Genomic DNA, 22,473 nt, shown 5'->3' with positions numbered 1-22,473 from the left:
AAGAGCTGGAATACCATTGGGTCCTGCATAACACAAACGTTTCAGTTTTTAGCAGCTGATAGAATCATATCTGAAGGTATTTCGAAAGTATTTATTTATTTATTTACTATTTTAATGGGGCACTCAATCGGTAGTTGGTTCGCCTCAATCGATAGTACTTATGTCTACTAAAGCAGAAGCGATGACGGTCTTAGAATCATATGCAGATTTTTCAATGCAGCAGATCTATTCGCACTCGATTGTTCGTTGGCATAAGTGAAGGAAGGGTATAGCCTAAACAGAAAGGGCTGGGATTTTAAAATGAGGGGTTGTCTAAATAAAGAAAAAGGCTTTGTTTATAAAATCATCCGGAACGAAATAAAAATATTTGCAAGTTGATGGGAGCGAAAGTAGTACATTGATTGAGTTGAAGCAAGGACGAGGAATCCGATGCTCGAGTCAGTTACCGATTAGTCGGCACGGTCGATCACTAGTTGCAAGCGGTGACTTCTTGCATGCCCACAAGTGATTTACCCGTTTTCTAGGACTATCGAAACTTAGGGGCTATCCCTCAGTTTTAAGTCCAATCGAGCAGCAGTGAGTAGGCGCAACGTAGACACCGGTAATCGAGTAATCGAGGGTTCTTTGATAGCAACTAACTTATCGAGTGTGCCTCGACAAGGTGGTCATGAGTAGTGGAATCTGGGCATTCGATTTAAAGTGACCTTCTCAGGCCCCTTATTAAGTTTATTCTCAAGCCCCTCTACATCTCTACATTCATGGAAAAGTCGGCCATTAACCAGCAATGAAGCCTATTGAAAAAGCAAATTAGTAAGAGTGGTACTGGCTCGAGGTGCGTTATGAAGCCTCTTGTTCATGGAAAAATTATAACTAGTGTCCGCACTTCCTGGCTCTAGAGAGCAAGATTGGTTCTGGTTGAAAAGTGGTAAAAGTTGAATGGAAAAATGGGTGAAAATACTGACACTCAAGCACTGCTCATGGTTTCATAATTGACGTAAAAGCCAAAATGACCAAAATGTACTTTTTCGGTCTGACGCATTCTTTACTATGTAATATTATGTTTGTTCCGTGATCGTCGTAAGGGGGGCCGGTTACCAACGGGACTGTGATATTATTATGCAATAGATGACGAACAAGTGTTGCTATATGCACACCACCGCCAGCGGCGGTGGCTGCGAACTGACTGAATTCAAGACTCACGTTTATTGCCCTATTTATAGGTACATCGTTCGATAAAAGCTTATTGTCACTATATCTAGCCAGAACAACAATAGCGCTTTGTCTCATCTTCGACCGAGTACACTGATTGTTGTTCTGCTAGATGTGAAGGTCAACGCGGTCATATTGCGGCTTTGTGCCGCAACATACTCCCGCACCAAAACCGAAGGTTTTACACTGCGATGTACAAAACGAGAATGATTCTAGGGCTTAGCAGGAAGGTAAAAAATTTAACTCGTGAGGTGTTGTCGAAATCTCGTAGACTGACTATCACTTGAACTGGCGCAGAGCGGCCGGAATTACGTAACTGGACCGTGTGTCCCTACAAAATGGCGCGAAGTGGCCGGAATAACGTATCTGGACCTGGTGTCCTCTCAACATGGAGCCAAGTGGCTGGATCATCAAAAACGGATTGGCGCTGGATGGCCGGATTATCACAACTGGACCTGGCGTCCTCACAAAATGGCGCTGCGTGGCCGGATTATTACAACTGGACTTGGCGTCCTCACAAATTGGCGCTGATTGGCCGGATTATAACGATTGGACCTGGCGTCCTCACAAGTTGGCGCAGAGTGGCCGAAGGTTACAACTGGATCTGGTGTCCACACAAATTGGCACTTGGTGGCCGGATTTTATCACACATGAATTTTTCTACGATGTACCGATGAAACGAAATGGATGAACGTCAAGTGTCAGCGAGTTAGCTTCCTTCTGGCGAACGACCCAGACGAAACTTCTAACCGCAACCAAGCACTTGCTGATAAGAATACACCCTCGGATGCTGCAAGCTTCGGTGCTGTACAGCCCTCCCACTACTAGCTGAATCCAAAACCGGGGATTCAGAAGCTGAATGTATTTTACTAAGCGGCTGTGATTCGCCCACACCGGCATAGCTCCGCTCGGGGATTTGTTGCTAAGCGGCTGCGAAGTCACCCACACCGGCCTAGCTGAAGCGTAGTGAATGAAATCCTATTTCGACTATCGATATGCCGTACTTCCTCTGGAACGACGAGCACAGCAAGGTTCAGCAGAATCATCCCACTACGTGGATGCCAAATGTAATACACTCTTGCAGCAATGCAGCAACACGGTCGATGGATTTGATGTCCCGTTAGTAAACTGTTACTGTTCAAGTCACTATCCCACTACCGAAAATATCACGAGTTACTGTGGACCGATAACACGATCGATAAAACTGAAGTCCCGTTGGTAAAACGTTGTCAGTGCCAGGACAAATCCTGGTCACGGCACCAATGTTCCGTGATCGTCGTAAGGGGGGCCGGTTACCAACGGGACTGTGATATTATTATGCAATAGATGACGAACAAGTGTTGCTATATGCACACCACCGCCAGCGGCGGTGGCTGCGAACTGACTGAATTCAAGACTCACGTTTATTGCCCTATTTATAGGTACATCGTTCGATAAAAGCTTATTGTCACTATATCTAGCCAGAACAACAATAGCGCTTTGTCTCATCTTCGACCGAGTACACTGATTGTTGTTCTGCTAGATGTGAAGGTCAACGCGGTCATATTGCGGCTTTGTGCCGCAACATACTCCCGCACCAAAACCGAAGGTTTTACACTGCGATGTACAAAACGAGAATGATTATAGGGCTTAGCAGGAAGGCAAAAATTTAACTCGTGAGGTGTTGTCGAAGTCTCTCAGTCTATCACTTGAACTGGCGCAGAGTGGCCGGTATAACGTAACTGGACCGTGTGTCCCTACACAATGGCGCGGAGTGGCCTGAATAACGAATCTGGACCTGGTGTCCTCACATGGAGCCGAGTGGCTCGATCATCAAAAACGAATTGGCGCTGGGTGGCCGGGTTATCACAACTGGACCTGGCGTCCTCACAAAATGGCGCTGCGTGGCCGGATTATTACAACTGGACCTGGCGTCCTCACAAATTGGCGCTGCTTGGCCGGATTATAACGATTGGACCTGGTGTCCTCACAAGTTGGCGCAGAGTGGCCGAAGGTTACAACTGGATCTGGTGTCCACACAAATTGGCACTTGGTGGCCGGATTATCACACATGAATTCTCATAACGATGTACCGATGAAACGAAATGGATGAACGACAGAATGCCAGCGAGCTAGCTTCCTTCTGGCGAACGACCCAGATGAAATTTCTATCCGCAACTGAGCACTTGCTGATAAGAATACACCCTCGGATGCTGCAAGCTTCGGTGCTGTACAGCCCTCCTACTACTGGCTGAATCCAAAACCGGGGATTCAGAAGCTGAATGTATTTTACTAAGCGGCTGTGATTCGCCCACACCGGCATAGCTCCGCTCGGGGATTTGTTGCTAAGCGGCTGCGAAGTCACCCACGCCGGCCTAGCTGAAGCGTAGTGAATGAAATCCTATTTCGACTATCGATATGCCGTAATTCCTCTGGTACGACGAGCACAGCAAGGTTCAGCGGCATCGTCCCACTACGTGGATGCCAAATGTAACACACTCTAGTAGCAATGCAGCAACACGGTCGATGGATTTGATGTCCCGTTAGTAAACTGTTACTGTTCTAGTCACTATCCCACTGCCGAAAATATCACGTGTTGCTTCGAACCGATAGCACGATCGATAAAACTGAAGTCCCGTTGGTAAAACGTTGTCAGTGCCAGGACAAATCCTGGTCACGGCACCAATGTTCCGTGATCGTCGTAGGGGGGCCGGTTACCAACGGGACTGTGATATTCACCGTGCAATATATGACAAGTGTTGCTCTTTGCACACCACCGCCAGCGGCGGTGGCTGCGAACGGACTGAACTCAAGACTCACGTTTATTACTCTATTTATATGTACATCGTTTGACAATAGCTTATTGTTACTACATCTAGCCAGAACGACAACAGCGCTTATCATATTCGACCGAGTACACTGATTGTTGTTCTGCTAGATGTGAAGGTCAACGCGGTCATATTGCGGCTTTGTGCCGCAACAATGTTCAATACTCAAACAACATGTGTTTGTTCGAGAAGTTTGGGAAAATAGAGTTACTCTGCTAATGGTTTCATAGTTGACGTAACTCCCCGCATAATCAACCAGCGCAGTAACCTGTTTTGCACTATAACGCCACGTTATGATAATAATCGTTCAATTAACAGGCACAGACACAAACACAATGAACGAGAAATGAATTATAAAACCCCATCAGTCCTGTTTTGATTAATAAACTCTACTAAATTGACAGATTATTTGATTGAAAAAGTTTACAGTAAAGATTACATGGCTTTAAACGTTTTTCACGATAAAAATGCGTTTTCTCAACTATGAAACCATGGGCAGCAGCAGCGCACTCACTCTATAGGGATACGTATTGCAAGAAAAACGAAGTGCGGAATACTTGACGACATCGCAATAGATCAAAATAAGGTGTTTCTATTTTTCTATTATGAACGACTGTCAGAGGCTTCTAAATTAAGCCATGGAATAAGAATGTATATGAGGGCTAAATCCCGATATAGTGGTTACCACTCACGCCTCGCACGCTGAGGATCCGGATTCAAATCCCACGAATGGCCCAAGCTGTTAAAGTGACTATAATAAAAAAAAATGTAGTCTATAATGATGTGAACAAAATAAATAAAGTTTAAGAAAATGAATAATACTGTTCCGTTATGGTGAAGTTCAATTATTTGAATGATTTTTCAAACAACTTTCCTATTTGATTTTTTTTGCCACTAGATGGAATCAATGGGTTGAATCCACAATTATTAATGTTTAGCTTGATTAAAATGTAGTCATCAACGGTTTTGTTTTGATAGTCGAATTGCCCATTTGCTTAACATACCGTTATTCACTGTCACTGCTAACAGAGTGTAACGGACACAAAGGAAAAATTGCATGCTTGTGGCACGTTATCAGTGATTTAACGAGATAGTGTTAATTGTTGCAGTGCTACTGTTTCAAGGCTCGCTTGAAAATACTAGGTAATCGGTAAACTATCAAGAGCTCGGCTATGAACTGACCCAGTCACGGAAGCTAGTGTTAATGCATGCCAAGTGGGGTATTTCCTTACGGATTCCGGGAACTATCATCACGTAAATGTTTGATGGATGGATATGACTTTACTGAATGATGCAATATTTGAGCGCGCCTTGGTGAACTGTTTGTTAGTTGAATCAATTTATTTCGGTAGTGTGTCATGATTTTTACTATGAATCACAATATCAATTTGAGAGTTAGCTTTACACTTTTTCTTAAAAACGGAACTTCGTGTTGATGTTAATTTTTGCGTGTACGGAGTATGCAAAGGAGATCGTCAAGTGGTTGAAGATTTGTGTCGATATTTGACTTAAATTCCTTTCGCAAATTTATAGCTTCGATAATGTTCTTCACTGCTGTTTTGCTCTTTTTGCCCAGTTTTTTAGAAAGAAGAAAATAGTCATGTTAGTCCCAGTACAACTTAAGCTTTGGTAATAAAGCTTGTGCTTTGGATAATAAAGCTTCCCCAGATGTGACAGCAAAAAAGATTAACAATAAAATTCCTGACCAAGGAATGAAGATTCACAGTTAATGTTAATTATATTAATAATTGAGTAGTCTACGCTAAGCCGTCTGTCTGTGGCATAGAATATGTGGTTCAAATCCACTGGTAATAGTTGCCTGTGATGACAATAATAATAAAAAAGTCTGTATAAGAGCTTAGCTTTTTCTTACTGGGTTCAATTGTAGCTAATTGGCAATAAATTACTTTGAATAATTATAATGATAAATTTATAGTTTTTTGTTTTGCATAATTATCATCTGTCTAAGATAAATAACAGCCCCAGTAACAATCTTATTTCGATAACATCTTTATTTTGTAACATAAAATTTTCGGTTTTAAGACGAACAGATCCCGTATGTTCAATTAACCACTGGATTTTTGTCTTTTCAGCAATTCAATGACACCCACTTATATTCTTCACTAGTAGAATGATGATATGGAAGGTTCAGGCTAAAGCTGCCCTTTCCCAAATCCCACACTCGGTTATCTTAAAAACAATACAAGGTCTGTATCATCATCATCCAAGATCAAAAATTGAGCCGCAAAATCGTAGGCACAGTTTATAGCATGTTGTAAAATCACGAGTCTTACGTAAGTTTTTCGGACGATCCTATGATTTACTGCAATTATATCCGTGGTCTAAAGTCAACATAAAAGCACACTTTACCCGCATACGATCCCAATCATAATTATTATTTTGGTATATCGGATAGTTGACAACAAACGAACAGCTTTATTAATTTGGCAATATGAACACCAACTGGAATAAAAATGGATGAAAATATTTAGACATTGAAAATCGAACAGTTGCTTATATTTTTACATTAACTGTCTACAGCAAGTAAATGCAAGATGATTTATACTGACACTTCAGTCGCATTGTTTACTTATATTCAACTCACAAGTGAATGAATTATGTGCAAAAATGAGACATGACTCCGAATGCTTTCTTCCCCGATCGCGTCCACCAGAGCGAGTCCAACTGTCCAACTCAGGCACATCAGGCCATTGCAAGGGTCAGATATCATCTCCGCTTTTTTTTCGTTCATTTCGTTCGTTGATAGCAGCATACGATAATGAAACCTTGGTACTGCTTTTGCTTCTGCTGCACGCTTAAAAAGGGCTCGACTGACTGGTTGAATTCCTACCACCTTCGGGCCACCAAGCTATTGTTAATGTGACCGGGGTTTTTTGCGCCTTCGAACGGGCAGGTTGGGAGGTATGGGAGAAAATGGTTAAAATTTTACACGTTTTAGTTTTTTTTTCGGTTTGTTGGACGATAATAATTCCATGAGTTAACAACTGTGGAACCGTACCGAGGGTTGCGGGTACGTTTATCGTCTCAAAACTGGAAGCTGAAGTTAAAGAGAGTTTGTGAATTAAAGTGAGAATTTGTGTCACGATGAGGTCATGTATTGCTGTGGTAGGTTTCTTTACTTTTTCGTTGGAAGTAATTTCCGACGGTTGCCAGTTCAAGACCGGGCTTGTGAATTTGAATAATAAATATTGGTCTTCTATCGCAGATTGAAGACGATATTGATGGATCTATATACTTGCATAATTTAGAAGTTTTTAGATCTTGCAGCAAAAGAATGTGACGTGTTTTATGCAAACCAAAAGTGAGTATCTTGCTGATACTGTGTTTTTGTTTGTGTTGACGGTAGCTTTCATGCACAACGTATTTAAACTGCAACAGAGCCGCTAGAATACTTCCTGTTTTTGTCAAAATTCGCGTAAAAATGATAAATTACAATTTTCCTTTACACAAAATACCACTAATGTGCCCACAGGCGCGGTACCGAGCTTACAAGATTAGTCAAGGGATATAAACTCAAGGAATTTTAACGATTAATTTTTTACTTTTTACTTTTTACTTTTTACGTTTTACTTTTTACTTTTTACTTTTTACTTTTTACTTTTTACTTTTTACTTTTTACTTTTTACTTTTTACTTTTTACTTTTTACTTTTTACTTTTTACTTTTTACTTTTTACTATTTACTTTCTAATTTTTACTTTTTGCTTTTTACTTTTAACTTTTTACTTTTAACTTTTTACTTTTAACTTTTAACTTTTACTTTTTACTTTTTACTTTTTACTTTTTACTTTTTACTTTTTACTTTTTACTTTTTACTTTTTACTTTTTACTTTTTACTTTTTACTTTTTACTTTTTACTTTTTACTTTTTACTTTTTACTTTTTACTTTTTACTTTTTACTTTTTACTTTTTACTTTTTACTTTTTACTTTTTACTTTTTACTTTTTACTTTTTACTTTTTACTTTTTACTTTTTACTTTTTACTTTTTACTTTTTACTTTTTACTTTTTACTTTTTACTTTTTACTTTTTACTTTTTACTTTTTACTTTTTACTTTTTACTTTTTACTTTTTACTTTTTACTTTTTACTTTTTACTTTTTACTTTTTACTTTTTACTTTTTACTTTTTACTTTTTACTTTTTACTTTTTACTTTTTACTTTTTACTTTTTACTTTTTACTTTTTACTTTTTACTTTTTACTTTTTACTTTTTACTTTTTACTTTTTACTTTTTACTTTTTACTTTTTACTTTTTACTTTTTACTTTTTACTTTTTACTTTTTACTTTTTACTTTTTACTTTTTACTTTTTACTTTTTACTTTTTACTTTTTACTTTTTACTTTTTACTTTTTACTTTTTACTTTTTACTTTTTACTTTTTACTTTTTACTTTTTACTTTTTACGTTTTACTTTTTACTGTTTACATTATAACTTATTACAAGTTATAATGCGTTGCTTAAATTAAATCATTTTAGATAACATGTGTTTTTAGTACATATAAGTGAGAATTATTTTTGTAACATTTTGGCCAAGCTAGAAGAAAAGTAAAATAAAGAAGCAAATTATGATTGTTCTAGTTGCTCTAAAGTAAACATAATCTTTATTTCTCTTCTTTGATGCTTAAAACTATGGTCAATCGCTTAGGATACTGTAGACGACAAACCTACTTTAGGAATAATCTGTGGTAATATGACACAGAAGGAGAAGATAGAACAGCATCGGGCGAACCAGTGAAGCAAATCAATAAACCAAGCGTCAAAGAATGAAAAAAAAAACAAACTTGATTCTTATAAAAGGTTGTGCTAAACAAGTTTCCGAAAGATCGAAAGTCAATTCGCAGCAATCCCAGTGTATTTTTGAGCCGTTGTGGATCCAGTACGAAGCAAAACGAAGATGATACTTCTACAATCTAATTGGTGATTGTGAGTGTAATTAGACCAAAGAAAGTTGTTTAATGTGAATAATATATTAAAATGTATAATAATTCAACTGCTAGAAACATAATTTAAAAGCAATCAACGCATAACGAACATTGGATCGAAATCTTGGAGAAACAAAATTTTAATAAAAATTATATGTTAAAGTGATGAAGACAAAATCGAAATATTAATGGATCTTCTATCAGGCATCTTTCTCCAATCTAAAGTGGCAGCTGGACTACCATCAATGCGGATATTGTAAAAGACAAAATCTTCCTGCATTCACGAAAACTATTATTAGTATATGACATCATTGTCTGCAGACTAAGATCATCCGTCTACTAAAGTTTGCAGATTCTTTCCCAAAGAAATAAATTTCTTAGATCTTTCTAGCTGATTATGAATTATTGCTCACCAGGAAAAAAACATGTCAAGCGAGTGAATCTTTCCACTTTTCCATAAAGCGCGCATCAGATTACTATAGATCGTCTACTATAGTTTTATTACCGCTGAACGACCGGGATCAAACGCCGTGCTTCGAAAATTCGCCGCCAGTAGGGGTAGTTTTACCTTGAATTTCCACCTGTTAGCATACTGCCAGTGTAGAATTGCTTCGTTCTATTATCAATCAATGTGCCACCGTTTCGTGTGTCACCCGGGTCGGGTCGGGGTGTTGGGGCTTTTCGATGTTGTTTATTGATAAGGCAATCAAGTTTCTTCTAGACATGGATGGGACCGGGTTTTATGTAACTTGGCTGCTTCAGTTGCTGTAAATGTTGTTTGAAAACATTTTAGATTCAAGAAGTCTTGGCAGATTTTTTTTCGCAACAGAATAATCTGTTGTCAAGTTAATCGTTTCATAATCATATTCTCAACGTATATATTCACATTGAAATATGTTTGCTTATTTCTAATTCAAATCAGCTTGTAAAAATTACTGATTGGAAATGCAAGTCATTTCACAATAGACTACAGCATGTTTCTGCTATTTTACTATACTAAATAAAAGTTTTGGCAAAAAGATTTTATTAAGGTTGGTTAAGGTTTGACCTAAAACGTATCAATTTTATGAAATTTTGTTGACAGCCAAAAAATGTGTATTAATAAAAAGAAAATCATCTGCCAACATACCGGTTATACAAAGTGAAACATAGCGGTGATATGCTGTTTCATTTGCGCAGATTGGTTGATACAATGAAAGATACTGAATTGAAGCGATCATGGCGGCGTAATAGTATTTTAATTCTATCATCCAGCTAAGCTCGAAAGTCCCTATCCCAGTTTTAGAGTCCGTGAGATTTAGATTTAGTTTACTCTAGATGCTACTCAAGCAGAGCATCAGGTAAAAATGTCGAATCGAAATTTTGCTGTGCTTGTTGATCGTCAAATTTTGGTTCCGCACCGGTTGTATTTCATACTGCTTCGAAAACCTGTTCAAACATAACGCACTGTTTAGTCAAGGCAGGTGCTGTTGCACCGCACCGGGTTCATCCTTTTGGGCACGTGGTGTCGATCGATAATGTAGTTTAATTTATGGGAAAAGCTCAAAGCGGCGACATTTGCATCATCTTCGTTCAAGGTTGTCGATCTCAGTCGATGCTACACAAAACAATTTGGATATTACCGAATTTGGTATGAAAGAAATCGTAGTAAAACTGGACTGACAGTTCAATCGTTTAACTTAATGCTTATTGAGATCCACTCTACTTCTTGAGTTTGCACTCCATAATTGGCAAGTATTTCTTTATCGGCCCTTAGCGCCGTGCTATTGGCGATATTACATTCCTTGGGTCGCACCTGATTACCAGTACTAACAAAAATAAAATTCGGATAGCGTTTTGGACGCCTATTTATAACAGTTATGCAGTCGGAAAGTTAATAAGCAGCAATGTGCAGCTCAAAATCCAATAAAAGGCCGAATTACTGCGAATATTAACGCTTACTGATTACCTGGGTTGTTTCGCTTGCAAAGTTGGGTGTAGAAAAGGCAAATTCTTTTGGCTGCAATCTATGTTGAAGGCACATAAATGTCCGGGTTCCTGGTTCTAGAAGTTATGGATACGTCACTTTTTAGTCTGCAGCGGCAAGGTAGCATTTTACAGTGTTGTGAACCAGTCTGTCGATCTAACCAGGTGTAACATTCTTGTCCTGAAGTTTCTTCGAAAAAGGTCTTGCAAAACGTTATAGACGAAGTCGTATTGCGTTAGCAAATTATTGTAGAGGTTCCCTTAGCGCTCTTTGCGTCCAGATTTTGTTTCACAAGTTTTGTTCTCTAAGATAAAATTGCGAAACATCTACTATTTTCGCTGTGTCTTCAACCTGACTGCTTTGGATTTCATTTGAAAAGAGCCATCACTTTCGCATGAGTTTTAGCATCAGCTGGCTTTGATTTCACTCGTCAGGCGTTCACCAAAACGTTTCTGGATATCTCATACCTTGGACTTGGAATAATTCAACAGTTCAGCCAACCTTCGGATGGGTAGTCTGGGATTTTTATAGCGAACGTACAATATCGATTCACGATGCGCTTGTACCGGTGCGGCGAAGCCATAATATAAACAAATACACTTGACATCAAATGTCTGCTGCGTTTCTTTACACTCTTAAAGCAATTCAGTAACATTTTGAAGAGTTTTACTCATAAAGGCTGGCAAAGGGTGAACATGTGCATTCCATAACCTCTGTTCACTAACTCCTATTCCTACATCCTACTTCCTACTACAGGTGCGCAACCTTGGTTGTCGTATGCTAACAGGAAAAAGGGCACAGTGGCTCCCACCCACATTATGCTAGCTGCCCCATCAGCGGGTAAGGTTAACCCCGCTTAGCATGAAAACACGGGCACGAATCAGAACATGGACTATACTGACCCTTGTCCAACAGGGCAAGCTGGCTCAACTTGCAAGGGAAGCTGGCCGCCTAAGCTTGAAATCATAGAGCTGAGCGAGGTCTGCTGGCCGGGTACTGGCGAACACAAGACATCATCCGGGCAAGTCTTGTTCTACTGTGGCATACGCGATGAAAATGCTACTCGAGAAAGAGGAGTTGGATTCCTACTGAGCCCAGGGGCACAGGCGGCCCTGATGCAGTGGGAACCGATAAATGAGCCAATAATCGTTGCCAGATTCAGAACACGCGTTAGGAACCTTTCAGCAATCCAGTGCTATGCGCCAACAGATGCTGCCGGCCTGCAGGAGAAAGAGAGTTTTTCCAGCTAGCTGAACACCGTGGTTGAGCAAATCCAGAAGGAGGACATCCAAATCCACTTGGGCGACTTCAACGCGAAGATTGGCTCAAACAACGCGGACCTTGAACGCGTCATGGGACGCCATGGCCTAGGAGAGATGAGCGAAATCGGGGAGCTGTTTGCAGAATTCTGTGGTAATAACAACATGGTCATTGGTGGATCGCTCTTTCCCTACAGACCTGTACATAACGTCACGTGGGTTTCCCGCGACAACCGAACAGAAAACCAAATCGACCACATCTGCACAGCAGAAAATGGCGAAGGAGGCTTCTTGATGTACGCAACAAACGCAGCACTGATATCGCATCCGACCATCATTTTGTTATCGCTGAGATACGTTTGCGCACGTGTGCAACGACGGGAGGAGAAAGCTGGGTGCCGCTACGACGTCCGCTGGTTGGAGAATCCTGAGGTGAAAAGGGCCTTTGTCGTATAATTTGAATCCCGAGCCTCGGAGTTGCCACCTGATGGAACCGTCGAAGAGCAATGTACCGGCATCAAGAACACCTTCATCACGACCAGTGATGAAACCCTCGGCAAAGCGCGCAGCGGGCGGAGGGAGTGAATCTCGAATGAAACTTGGAGAAAGATCAACGAATGGAGACAGGTGGAAGCCGGTATTGAGCGAGCGCGAACCAGGTCGGCTAAGACGGCTGCCCGTCAACGATACGCCGAACTGGAGAGGGCACCTTTAATTCGTCGAATTAATCGTGTCAACTCGGAGGCGTCATCGCTGGATGGAATCGTAGCAGCCATCAAGAGTATGAAATCCAATAGAGCGCCAGGGATAGACTGTATTTCAGCCGAAATGCTCAAAGCTGACCCATCTTTGTCAGCGCAGATGATGCATCAGCTGGGGAAACCGTAACTTTTCCGGTAGACTGGTTGCAGGGCGTATTGGTCAAAGTCTTTAAGAAACTGAATGCGCTAACTGCTGTGGCACCACGTTGCTCTGTATTACTCTCAAAGTACTCTGTAAGGTAATCCTCAACCGGACCCAGGAGAAGATCGACTCTCCGGTGGCAGCAAGAGGAATTCCATGCCAGCCGATCATGTGTAGATCATATCACAACACTCCGCATTATATTGGAGCAGAATAACGAATTCCAGGACACTCTTTGCTGATGTTCGTTGACTTCGAAAACGCGTTCGACCGACTCAACCACGAATACATCTGGGGAGCACTGAGACGTTGAGGAGTTCCAGATAAGCTAGTCCATCTCATTGAGGCTCAGTACGAGGCGTTCTCGTGCAAGGTTTTGCACTGCGGCGTCTTGTCCGACCCTATAAAGGTTATTGTTGGAGTGATACAGTGCTGCATTTTATCGCCGCTTCTGTTTCTCATCGCTATGGATAAGATATTAGTTGGGGGAATTGACAGTAGACCAAATCGAGGATTGCCTTGGAATCCTCTAACGATGGAGTTAGCTAAATGACCTCGACCTAGCCAACGACATTGTCTTGCTCGCACAACGCCGAAAACGATATGCAGAGCAAGTTAGATGAGCTCTCCGAGAGCTCCCAGGGAGCAGATCTCACAGTCAACGTAGCAAAAACTAAGTCTATGATTGCGAGCACTGACAATCCTTCCAACTTTACAGACAAACAGTTGAGCAGGTGGACGCCTTACAATATCTTGGTAGCCAGACAACGCCCGATGGTGGTATCAAGACTGTTATAACCATACGGATCAGGAAGGTTAAGCGTGCCTTTGCAGGTCTGCGATATATATGGCGCTTAAAGTAGATCACTCTATTTTACGAAAACCCGAATGTTCAACTCAAACATTAAATCCGTACTGCTGTATGCTTGCGAAACGTGGTACCTACGTCTCAGCGGAGACAACGCAAAAACTGCAAGTATTTATTAATCGATGCCTGCGATATCCAATGAGGAACTCCATCGTCGATGTCGTCAACGGTCGATAGCAACAAAAATTCGTAAATGTAGGTGGAAGTCGATTGGACACATCTTGAGGAAAGGAGCGAACGAGATTTGCAGAGAAGCACTAGACTGAAATCCCAACGCTGCTTAACCAACGACATCCGGGTTGTCGACGAGAGCCTGTTCTGGCAAAAGTTAAAAGGCATGGCGGGTAACCGTCGGCAGTGAAGATCTCTGATTTCATTCCTTTGTTTTGCCGGACCGGAGGGCATGGACACATAAGTAAGTAAATAAGTAGTCTTTCCAATAGACGAAGAGAAATATAGAAGTAAGTAATGAAGTTAAAGGTGTTCATAGTATCCAAATAGAGTGGAACAAGACGGCAAGGCGAAAGTGCGGTTATTTAAGTAAGGGAGGGTCATTGAAGCAACGCTTACTAGGTTCGTAAAACATTCCTTTTTACATAAGCTGGAGGAAAATCGTATTTTCACAGGGGAAGCGTTTTATTACGTTCAATTAGTATCAGAATAGGTAAAAAAGTCTTCAGAATCGAGGTTTGAAATAAAAATTGTGATTTTTTCAACATTTTTAGTCGTTCATGTTCTTTTAAATAGGCGATTTTTCATTGAAGGTGACGTCATTTAACCACCCCGTTAGTTTCTAGGTACGATACAGGTCTAACAAGTTAATCGTAGTATGTTCGAATCTCGACTGGGCGGTGCTGCTAGAGTCAGTAAGATCGTCCTGTACTCTAATAACCGGCTAGTGAAGGGTAGTGTCACTGATGAGAGTATGCGGGTATTAAGGTCGTATTAAGTAATAGAATTAAAAGAAATTTTTGTCGTTTATTAGTGAATTCTACTAAAATGATCAGTAACAATCGTTTACTAAAACATTACTCGCTGTTCGCTTTTTCGGGACTTTACGTTGCATTGCAGGTAGAGCTTATTGGTATGCCTGTTGTCGATACTATTACAAAAGACGAGGCTGAAAAAGGTCCCATCCATGTTTTTATTAAGATGAATATTCTGTACCTATTCTGGCATCTTGGATTATCTCCCACGTACTCCATAAAAATAGCTTTGTTGCTCGATTATAAATTCAGAAGACGCTACTCTTCATATGTGCTTATACATATGTGTTGTCAGCACGCCTTGTTTGACATTTATGCATTTATTGGAATTCGGATGAACCGCTTGGTTTCCGAAAGCATAAGTGTTCTCTGTTGAGCATTTTTGTTAATTTGGAAGTTCTTCAAGGCTAGAAATGTTGTCTATATTGAGCTAGTTTGCCCATAAGAAGTTAATGCAGCATGAAAACTTAGATCCAGAAGAATAATTTCGGCTGACTAGAGATAGTTTATGAACGTCTTAGTAGAATTTCGTATTCTACTTAAATGAAAGAAAAACTTTTTCACGATTAAATCCCATAATCAATTTTATTCACGACAGAAATGTATTTCTCTTACGACTGCATCAGTTTAGATCAAAATCAGACACTGATGAAGCCTGCAAGTCGTAGCCGTCGTCTGTCTGTCGTGACTAAAATTAATATTGGAATTTAATCGTGAAAAAGTTTTTCTTTCATGTAATTTCAGCTGTTCGAACTATGTTGTCAATTTTTTCATGAAAGTACACTCAAAAGAAGTTTGGATGTTCAAGCCAAAATAATTATTTGGAAAACCACCAGATAAGAAAAAGTTCAGTATTTTTTGCATTTTTTGTCCTGTATTTTTTCAAATACGATTTATTACAAAATTGAAATGAAGCATGTAAAATACTCACACAAAAATTTTGCGGTCGACCAACTAGGGCGTTCTTTTTCTACAAAAGTAAAAATGCTCAAAATGCTCGGAATAATTATTTTAGTTGTTTTACCAGAATTCTTGTTTTTAAAGAATGGTAACTGTTGCTAACATATTGATTGGTTGGTAATATATTGATGCCAAAATGTCAAGAAATCTATTCTTAACATATTTTTCATATTGTTCATTCAATTCGAATTTCGCAAATGACTCTAAGATTCTAAAGGCCTTAACTAATAAAAAAAGTTATAAAAAGGCGACTGTCGTCATAGATGGATGGCTTGCATGCGCCGAAAAGACAAACCTGTACTGTTAACCGTTAGGTTCAAATTATGCTAGTATATTATTAGTAGCAAATTTGGGTCGATTAAGAAATCTTCGATTACATGGGTCGTACGCCGTTTTCCGTTTTCCGACAATTTCAACAGACGTCTGTTCTCTGTGATTGTACCGTTGTATGAAGCCAGACGCTCGTTAGCAACAAGCAGGTAGAAAGCTTCTGAAGCAAAATTAAATCCGATCACGTTTGACTTCTCTAATGATTTGCGTGGAATATAAACAAAACAATTCAATGTATTCTGAAGTATACTGTGCAAACTTGTAAACCATTCGTGCTTGTATGCACGTAGGTACTTCGCGGTTTTAGATGTTTTAGAGCGCTCTCTTCAAACATGCGGTTCAAGTGCCCTATAGAACAAGTACCTGATGTGCGAAACCGGCATTGACAAGAGTTCAAATACCGCAGTTTTTCCAACCTCTAAAATTTCGTCGGTATCAGTATTTGCTATTTGGACACTTTATTAACCATTCTAACCACACAGTTTTATAAAATTAAAATTATAAACTGACACATTCCGCCGTGACGTTACAACGTTTTGACTTTTCTTTGCACAGTATTTATGTTTTAGCTGGGAAAATCGTTGAGAAACCCCCAAATATTATTATATATTTGGAAAGAGCATAAAATTTCCTATTAAAAGTGGACAAATTAATAGCATTTGCTTTGCCCAGATTGTTTTGGAAAGCAAATATGTAGCGTGACGTTACAACGCGCCAGAAATACGTCTTTTGGTTCTTCTGTTAAAAAACATGAAAATTCTGCTCTCTTTCAAATTTTATCTAAAGATTTTCTTCTATGATTTGATAAGAGATGAATACTGAACAACTTGCCGTTTTCAGAATTCCGATAGTTAGTGAAGTTAATTTTTAAACAGCTTTTACTTTTCGTGACGTTACAACGCTCTGCTTTGCACAGAGAGGGTCGTAGCTCCGTTGTAACGTCACGAAAAATCTGTTCATTTAATATTCGTTAATTATCGCTGTTGCTGCCCTCTGTACATGAGGGATAATCCAAAAATGTGTTGTTAATTTGTCTTTCACTATTTCGCCTACGTAATTGTGGGGTTGTTCACAAATTACGTCGCGCTGTGGGAGGGATGCTAAGAAAGTGGGACATAAGTAATAGCATCGAAACCTTAAGACATAGCATAATAGTTGCTTCAGAAAAGTTTCTTCATTTAAAAAGCACTTTCTAGTGGTGAAGAAATATTCGGACATTAGGGTGTCCTCAAGCAGATACAAAAAATATTTTCTCTATTTTAAGTCAGAAATGGTTGCTGTCTACAGAAAATTTGTAGAAAAACTAATTTTAAGAAACTTTGTTGAATGGTTAAGATTTATATTTCTTACATAAAAAAAAAGTTATAAGCCAAACTCTTAGGGACACGCTTAAAAAATTTTTTTTCGATCTAGCTCTTAAATAACCCTTCGTATGGCTTACAAATGTTTTAGGAAATTGGTAATCTAATTAAATTGCACATTTTTGTCGAAAATAGTAGAGCACTATCTTTTTCCCTTTAGAAACTATCACTGGCTTTTTTATTTTTATACTAGCTGACCCGACAAACTTCGTATTGCCACAAATTAACCTGTGTTGTACATAAATCATGAATCTCGGATGATCTTTGTCACTTCTCGAGTTTTGCAAGCCCCCCAGTGGGCGGCGCTTCCGACGGCGGGTCACCGGCAACACTCGCGACCGGTCCTGAATGATCTAGTGTTACTATAGATAGTTTTTGTGGTCTTGTTATTGATTAATGTTTTATGGAAGAGTCTCGAATTTCTCGAGTTGGATTAGTTTTTGAGTTTCGCAAAAATTTCTGTTTTATTTGTATGAGAGTCCATATCCCCCTACCACAGGGGTGAGAGGTCTCTAACTATCATAAAATAAATTCAAGACTCAAAAATCTCCTACATGCTAAATTTGGTTCCATTTGCTTGATTAGTACTCAAATTATAAGGAAATTTGTATTTCATTTGTATGGGAGCCCACCCTCTTAAAAGGGAAAGGGGTCGTAATACACCACAGAAAAAAAATTCTGCCATCTAAAACTCTCACATGCCAAATTTGGTTCCATTTGCTTGATTAGTTCTAAAGTTATGAGCAAATTTGTATTTCGTTTGAATGGGAGCCCCCCCCCCTCCTAAAAAGGTAAGAAGTCCTAATTCATCATGGGAAAAATGGTTGCCTCCAAAAACACCCACATGCCAAATATGGTTCCATTTGCTTGATTAGTTCTCGAATTATGAGGAAATTTGTATTTCATTTGTGTAGAAGCCCCCCCTCTTGAAGTGTGGAAGGATCCTAATTCACCGTAGAAAATATTTTTGCCTCCAAAAACCTCCACATGCCGAATTTGGTTCCATTTGCTGGATTAGTTCTCGAGTTATGAGGAAATTTGTATTTCATTTGTACAGGAGCCCCTCCTCTTAAAGTGGGGAGGGGTCCTAATTCACCATAGAAAATTTTCTTGCTCTCGAAAACCTTCACATGCCAAATTTGGTTGCATTTGCTTGATTAGTTCTCGAGTTATGAGGAAATTTGTATGGAAGTCCCCCCTCTTAAAGGGGAGAGGAGTTATAATTCCTCTTATAAAGAGGGGAGGGGTCTCAATTCATCATAGAATAAATTCTTGTCACCAAAAAAAACACCCACATGCCAAATGTTGTTCTATTTGCTAGATTAGTTCTCGAGTTAGGAGGAAATTTGTATTTCATTTGTACAGGAGCCCCCCCTCTTAGAGTGGGGAGGGGTCCTAATTCACCGTAGAAAATTTTCTTGCCCTCGAAAACCTTCACATGCCAAAGTTGGTTCCATTTGCTTGATTAGTTCTCGAGTTATGAGGAAATTTGTATGGAAGCCCCCCCCCTCTTAAAGGGGAGAGGAGTTACAATTCCCCTTATAAAGAGGGAGGGGTCTCAATTTACCATAGAATAAATTCTTGTCACCGAAAACACCCACATACCAAATTTGGTTCTATTTGCTTGATTATTTCTCGAGTTATGAGGAAATTTGTATTTCATTTGTATAGGAGCCCCCCCTCCTGAAGTGGGGAGAGGTTCTTATTCATCATAGAAAACATTCTTGCCTCCAAAAACACCTACATGCCAAATTTGGTTCCATTTGCTGGATTAGCTCTCGAGTTATAAGGAAATTTGTATTTCGTTTGTATAGGAGCCCCCCCCCTCTTAAAGTGGGGAGGGGTCCCAATTCATCATAGAAAAATATTTGTCTTCAAAAACACACACATGCCAAATTTGGTTCCATTTGCTTGATTAGTTCTCGAGTTATGAGGAAATTGGTATTTCATTTGTACAGGAGCCCCCCCTCTTAAAGTGAGGAGGGGTCCTAATTCAACATAGAAAATTTTCTTGCCCTCGAAAACCTTCACATGCCAAATTTGGTTCCATTTGCTTGATTAGTTCTCGAGTTATGAGGAAATTTGTATGGAAACCCCCCCTCTTAAAGGGGAGAGGAGTTATAATTCCCCTTCTAAAGAGGGGAGAGGTCTCAAATTACCCTAGAATAAATTCTTGTCACCGAAAACACCCACATGCCAAATTTGGTTCTATTTGCTTGATTAGTTCTCGAGTTATGCAGAAATTTGTGTTTCATTTGTATGGGAGCCCCCCCTCTTAGTGGGGGGAGGGGTCTCTAACCATCACTAAAACCTTTCCTGGCCCCAAAAACCTCTACATGCAAATTTTCACGCCGATTGGTTCAGTAGTTTTTGATTCTATAAGGAACACAGGACAGACAGACAGACAGACAGAAATCCTTCTTTATAGGTATAGATGTACTCTTTAAGAGGGTGTGTCTCGGGGGAGAGCAGCTAATCTCACTTGTTTTTTTTGAGTTAATTTATGCTGTATTCTACCATGTACAACTTAGGGTAGAAGACTGTGGAAAATCTAAAAAAATATATGAAGGCAACCGTAGGTGAACATGTATAAATAAAAGAAACAAGGGATAGCTCCTTAAGGAAAAAAGATAGATTCCTGCTATCTTCGACGAAAATGTGCAATTTAACTCGATTACCAATTTCTTAGAACATCTAAAAGGCGTACGAAGCGTTATTGAAGAACTAGATCGAAAAAAATTTTTTTTAAGGGTGTCCCTAAGAGTTTTGCTCTATAACTTTTTTCACGTTAGAAATATAAATCTTCAGAATTCAACGAAGTTTCTTGAAATTAGTTTTTTTACAAATTTTCTGTAGACAGCAATCATTTCTGAATTAAAATAGAGAAAATATTTTTTGTATCTGCTTGAGGACACCCTAATGTCCGAATATTTTTTCACCACTAGAAAGTGCTTTTTAAATGAAGAAACTTTCTTGAAGCAACTATAATGCTATGTCTTAAGGTTTCGATGCTACTACTTATGTCTCACTTGTTTTGAATCCGTCCGGCTGCCCGCCGTGACGTTACAACGCGAGCTTCAATCAGTTGTAACTTAGGTTCTACTTAACTTATCATCATTCTTTAGGCACCGTTTTAAAGGTATTTTTGAGTACAAAGAGAATATGGATTATTAGATTGTTCGAATTTGTACTTTTCTGCGAAAGCTAAAAAGTACACCTTTTTCGTGACGTTACAACGCAAAAAATGGCCCTATTTCATCCACTTGATATACAAAATAACTGCAAAATTACATCCAAACTATTTTTGGAATGGATTCAGCATATATTCCTTTGTAAGTTGGTCGAAAACAAATGATATTATGAAATGTTTTAGCGCACTGTAGCAGTATTTTTAAAAATATCACGAAAAATCATTTATTTCTTGTAAATTTCATTTATTTTCGATACACGTTTTATATAACTTCCGAAAATGCTAGAATATCAGTCATGGCAGTTTTGAAAGGTTCAAACATTGCCCAATCATGAAAAAATATTCAACAATGCTAAAAGCAACTTTTATAAAATGTCTGGTTGGTATACCGGCCCGCGGAATGTGTCAACTATTGATTATTATACGATACCACGCAAATTTGGATTCTCTAGAGAAGAAATTTGATCAAAATCAGCATGTGCGAATTAAACTGTTTGCCATGTGTAGGTTAATTAACATTGGTGTGAAACTTTTGCGTAGAATACTGCGTAAACAGTGTGACACTTAATTTTCACGATTATGCAATAACAGCTAATTACGCATAAGCTGGCGTGAAAAAGGCGCGCATTGTTTAACTGCAACGAGAATCCGTATAATAACTGCAAGACTGTGGCAGGTATATGTATTTGCATTGACGATATTGATGACCAATAATAGCTGTTTTACGATCAGTTTGACCGCCGGTAAGGTGCTGCCGGCAGTTACAATAAATCAAGCGAGCTTTAACCCGATGTGCACTGAGATTCGTTCCATCACAAACACTATGTCGCCATTGCGACTAGGGAAAGTCCTTGCAAGGTCCTTTCGAGTGACCCATGCCATTTGTCGATTCTGACAGATAATCACTACCGTTTTCACTCACCATTTTTTCGATGCAGTACTGCAGACTTTCGAATATCCTTGTGTGGTAATTGGTGGCGATCGTTACTATTGCACTTGCAAATACCGCAAACACGCGATCATTCGGGAACACACCTTATGTATAATTGTTATGTTTATATTTCGTAATTATCCAAATTTTCACACGATCTTGAAAGGGTCACTTTTCAATCCACTTCACCGGTAATCCCCGCGTATCTCGCGAACCTAATACTATGAGTATTTCGACACTATGTTTGATGTCCCCCAAAATAATCAAACAATGGCAGTGATGACGGTAGCGTGGTGAAAATTCAGATGAGAACTACAAGATGGTTTATCTCGCTATACGGTTTTTATACCACGACTTCTCCGCGACACCCCGAACAGGGCTTGGCAGGCTTGGCAGGTTGCGAGAAGATGCGTCGCTGTCGCGCCGTCGGTCAGCGCATCTCACGAAGTTTTGCGAAGAACAACACACCGCATGGCGTGGCCGGCGATTCGGTTACCGGTTAGGCTAAAAGACAGAGGAATGGCGGGTAAAACGGACCAATTTTGTTTGTGTTCACCGAAAGCTCTGGTTATATTTCTTTAAGTAATTCACATGATGTTCTGAATGCTGAATAATTATTAAATTCGGTTGACACATTGAACTCTTCACCGCTCATTTCTCATAAAAGCGGTGGTATCACATGGCTTAAAAGCTGAAATTGTGTGATCCTCTCTTCTTTCTCACGTGCGCACCTGACAGAATATCGGAAGGGGATTCTCTCGC

At 39.5% G+C, this 22,473-nt stretch overlaps 1 protein-coding gene across 1 annotated transcript in view; it reads right to left on the bottom strand.

Moving 5' to 3' along the window:
- The window catches only part of LOC128736263 (uncharacterized), a 57,388-nt gene extending 35,616 nt beyond the window's left edge, over positions 1 to 21,772 (bottom strand). The window contains exon 1 of the mRNA XM_053830740.1: positions 21,703 to 21,772. Within this exon, the coding sequence (XP_053686715.1) occupies positions 21,703 to 21,705 (3 nt within the window). The 5' untranslated portion in view covers positions 21,706 to 21,772. The remainder of the gene's footprint in view (positions 1 to 21,702) is intronic.
- Positions 21,773 to 22,473: the final 701 nt, after the last annotated feature.

This window comes from Sabethes cyaneus, chromosome 2 (assembly GCF_943734655.1).
Source record: "Sabethes cyaneus chromosome 2, idSabCyanKW18_F2, whole genome shotgun sequence".
NCBI lineage: Eukaryota > Metazoa > Arthropoda > Insecta > Diptera > Culicidae > Sabethes > Sabethes cyaneus.
This window is presented reverse-complemented; position numbering and strand designations above follow the sequence as displayed.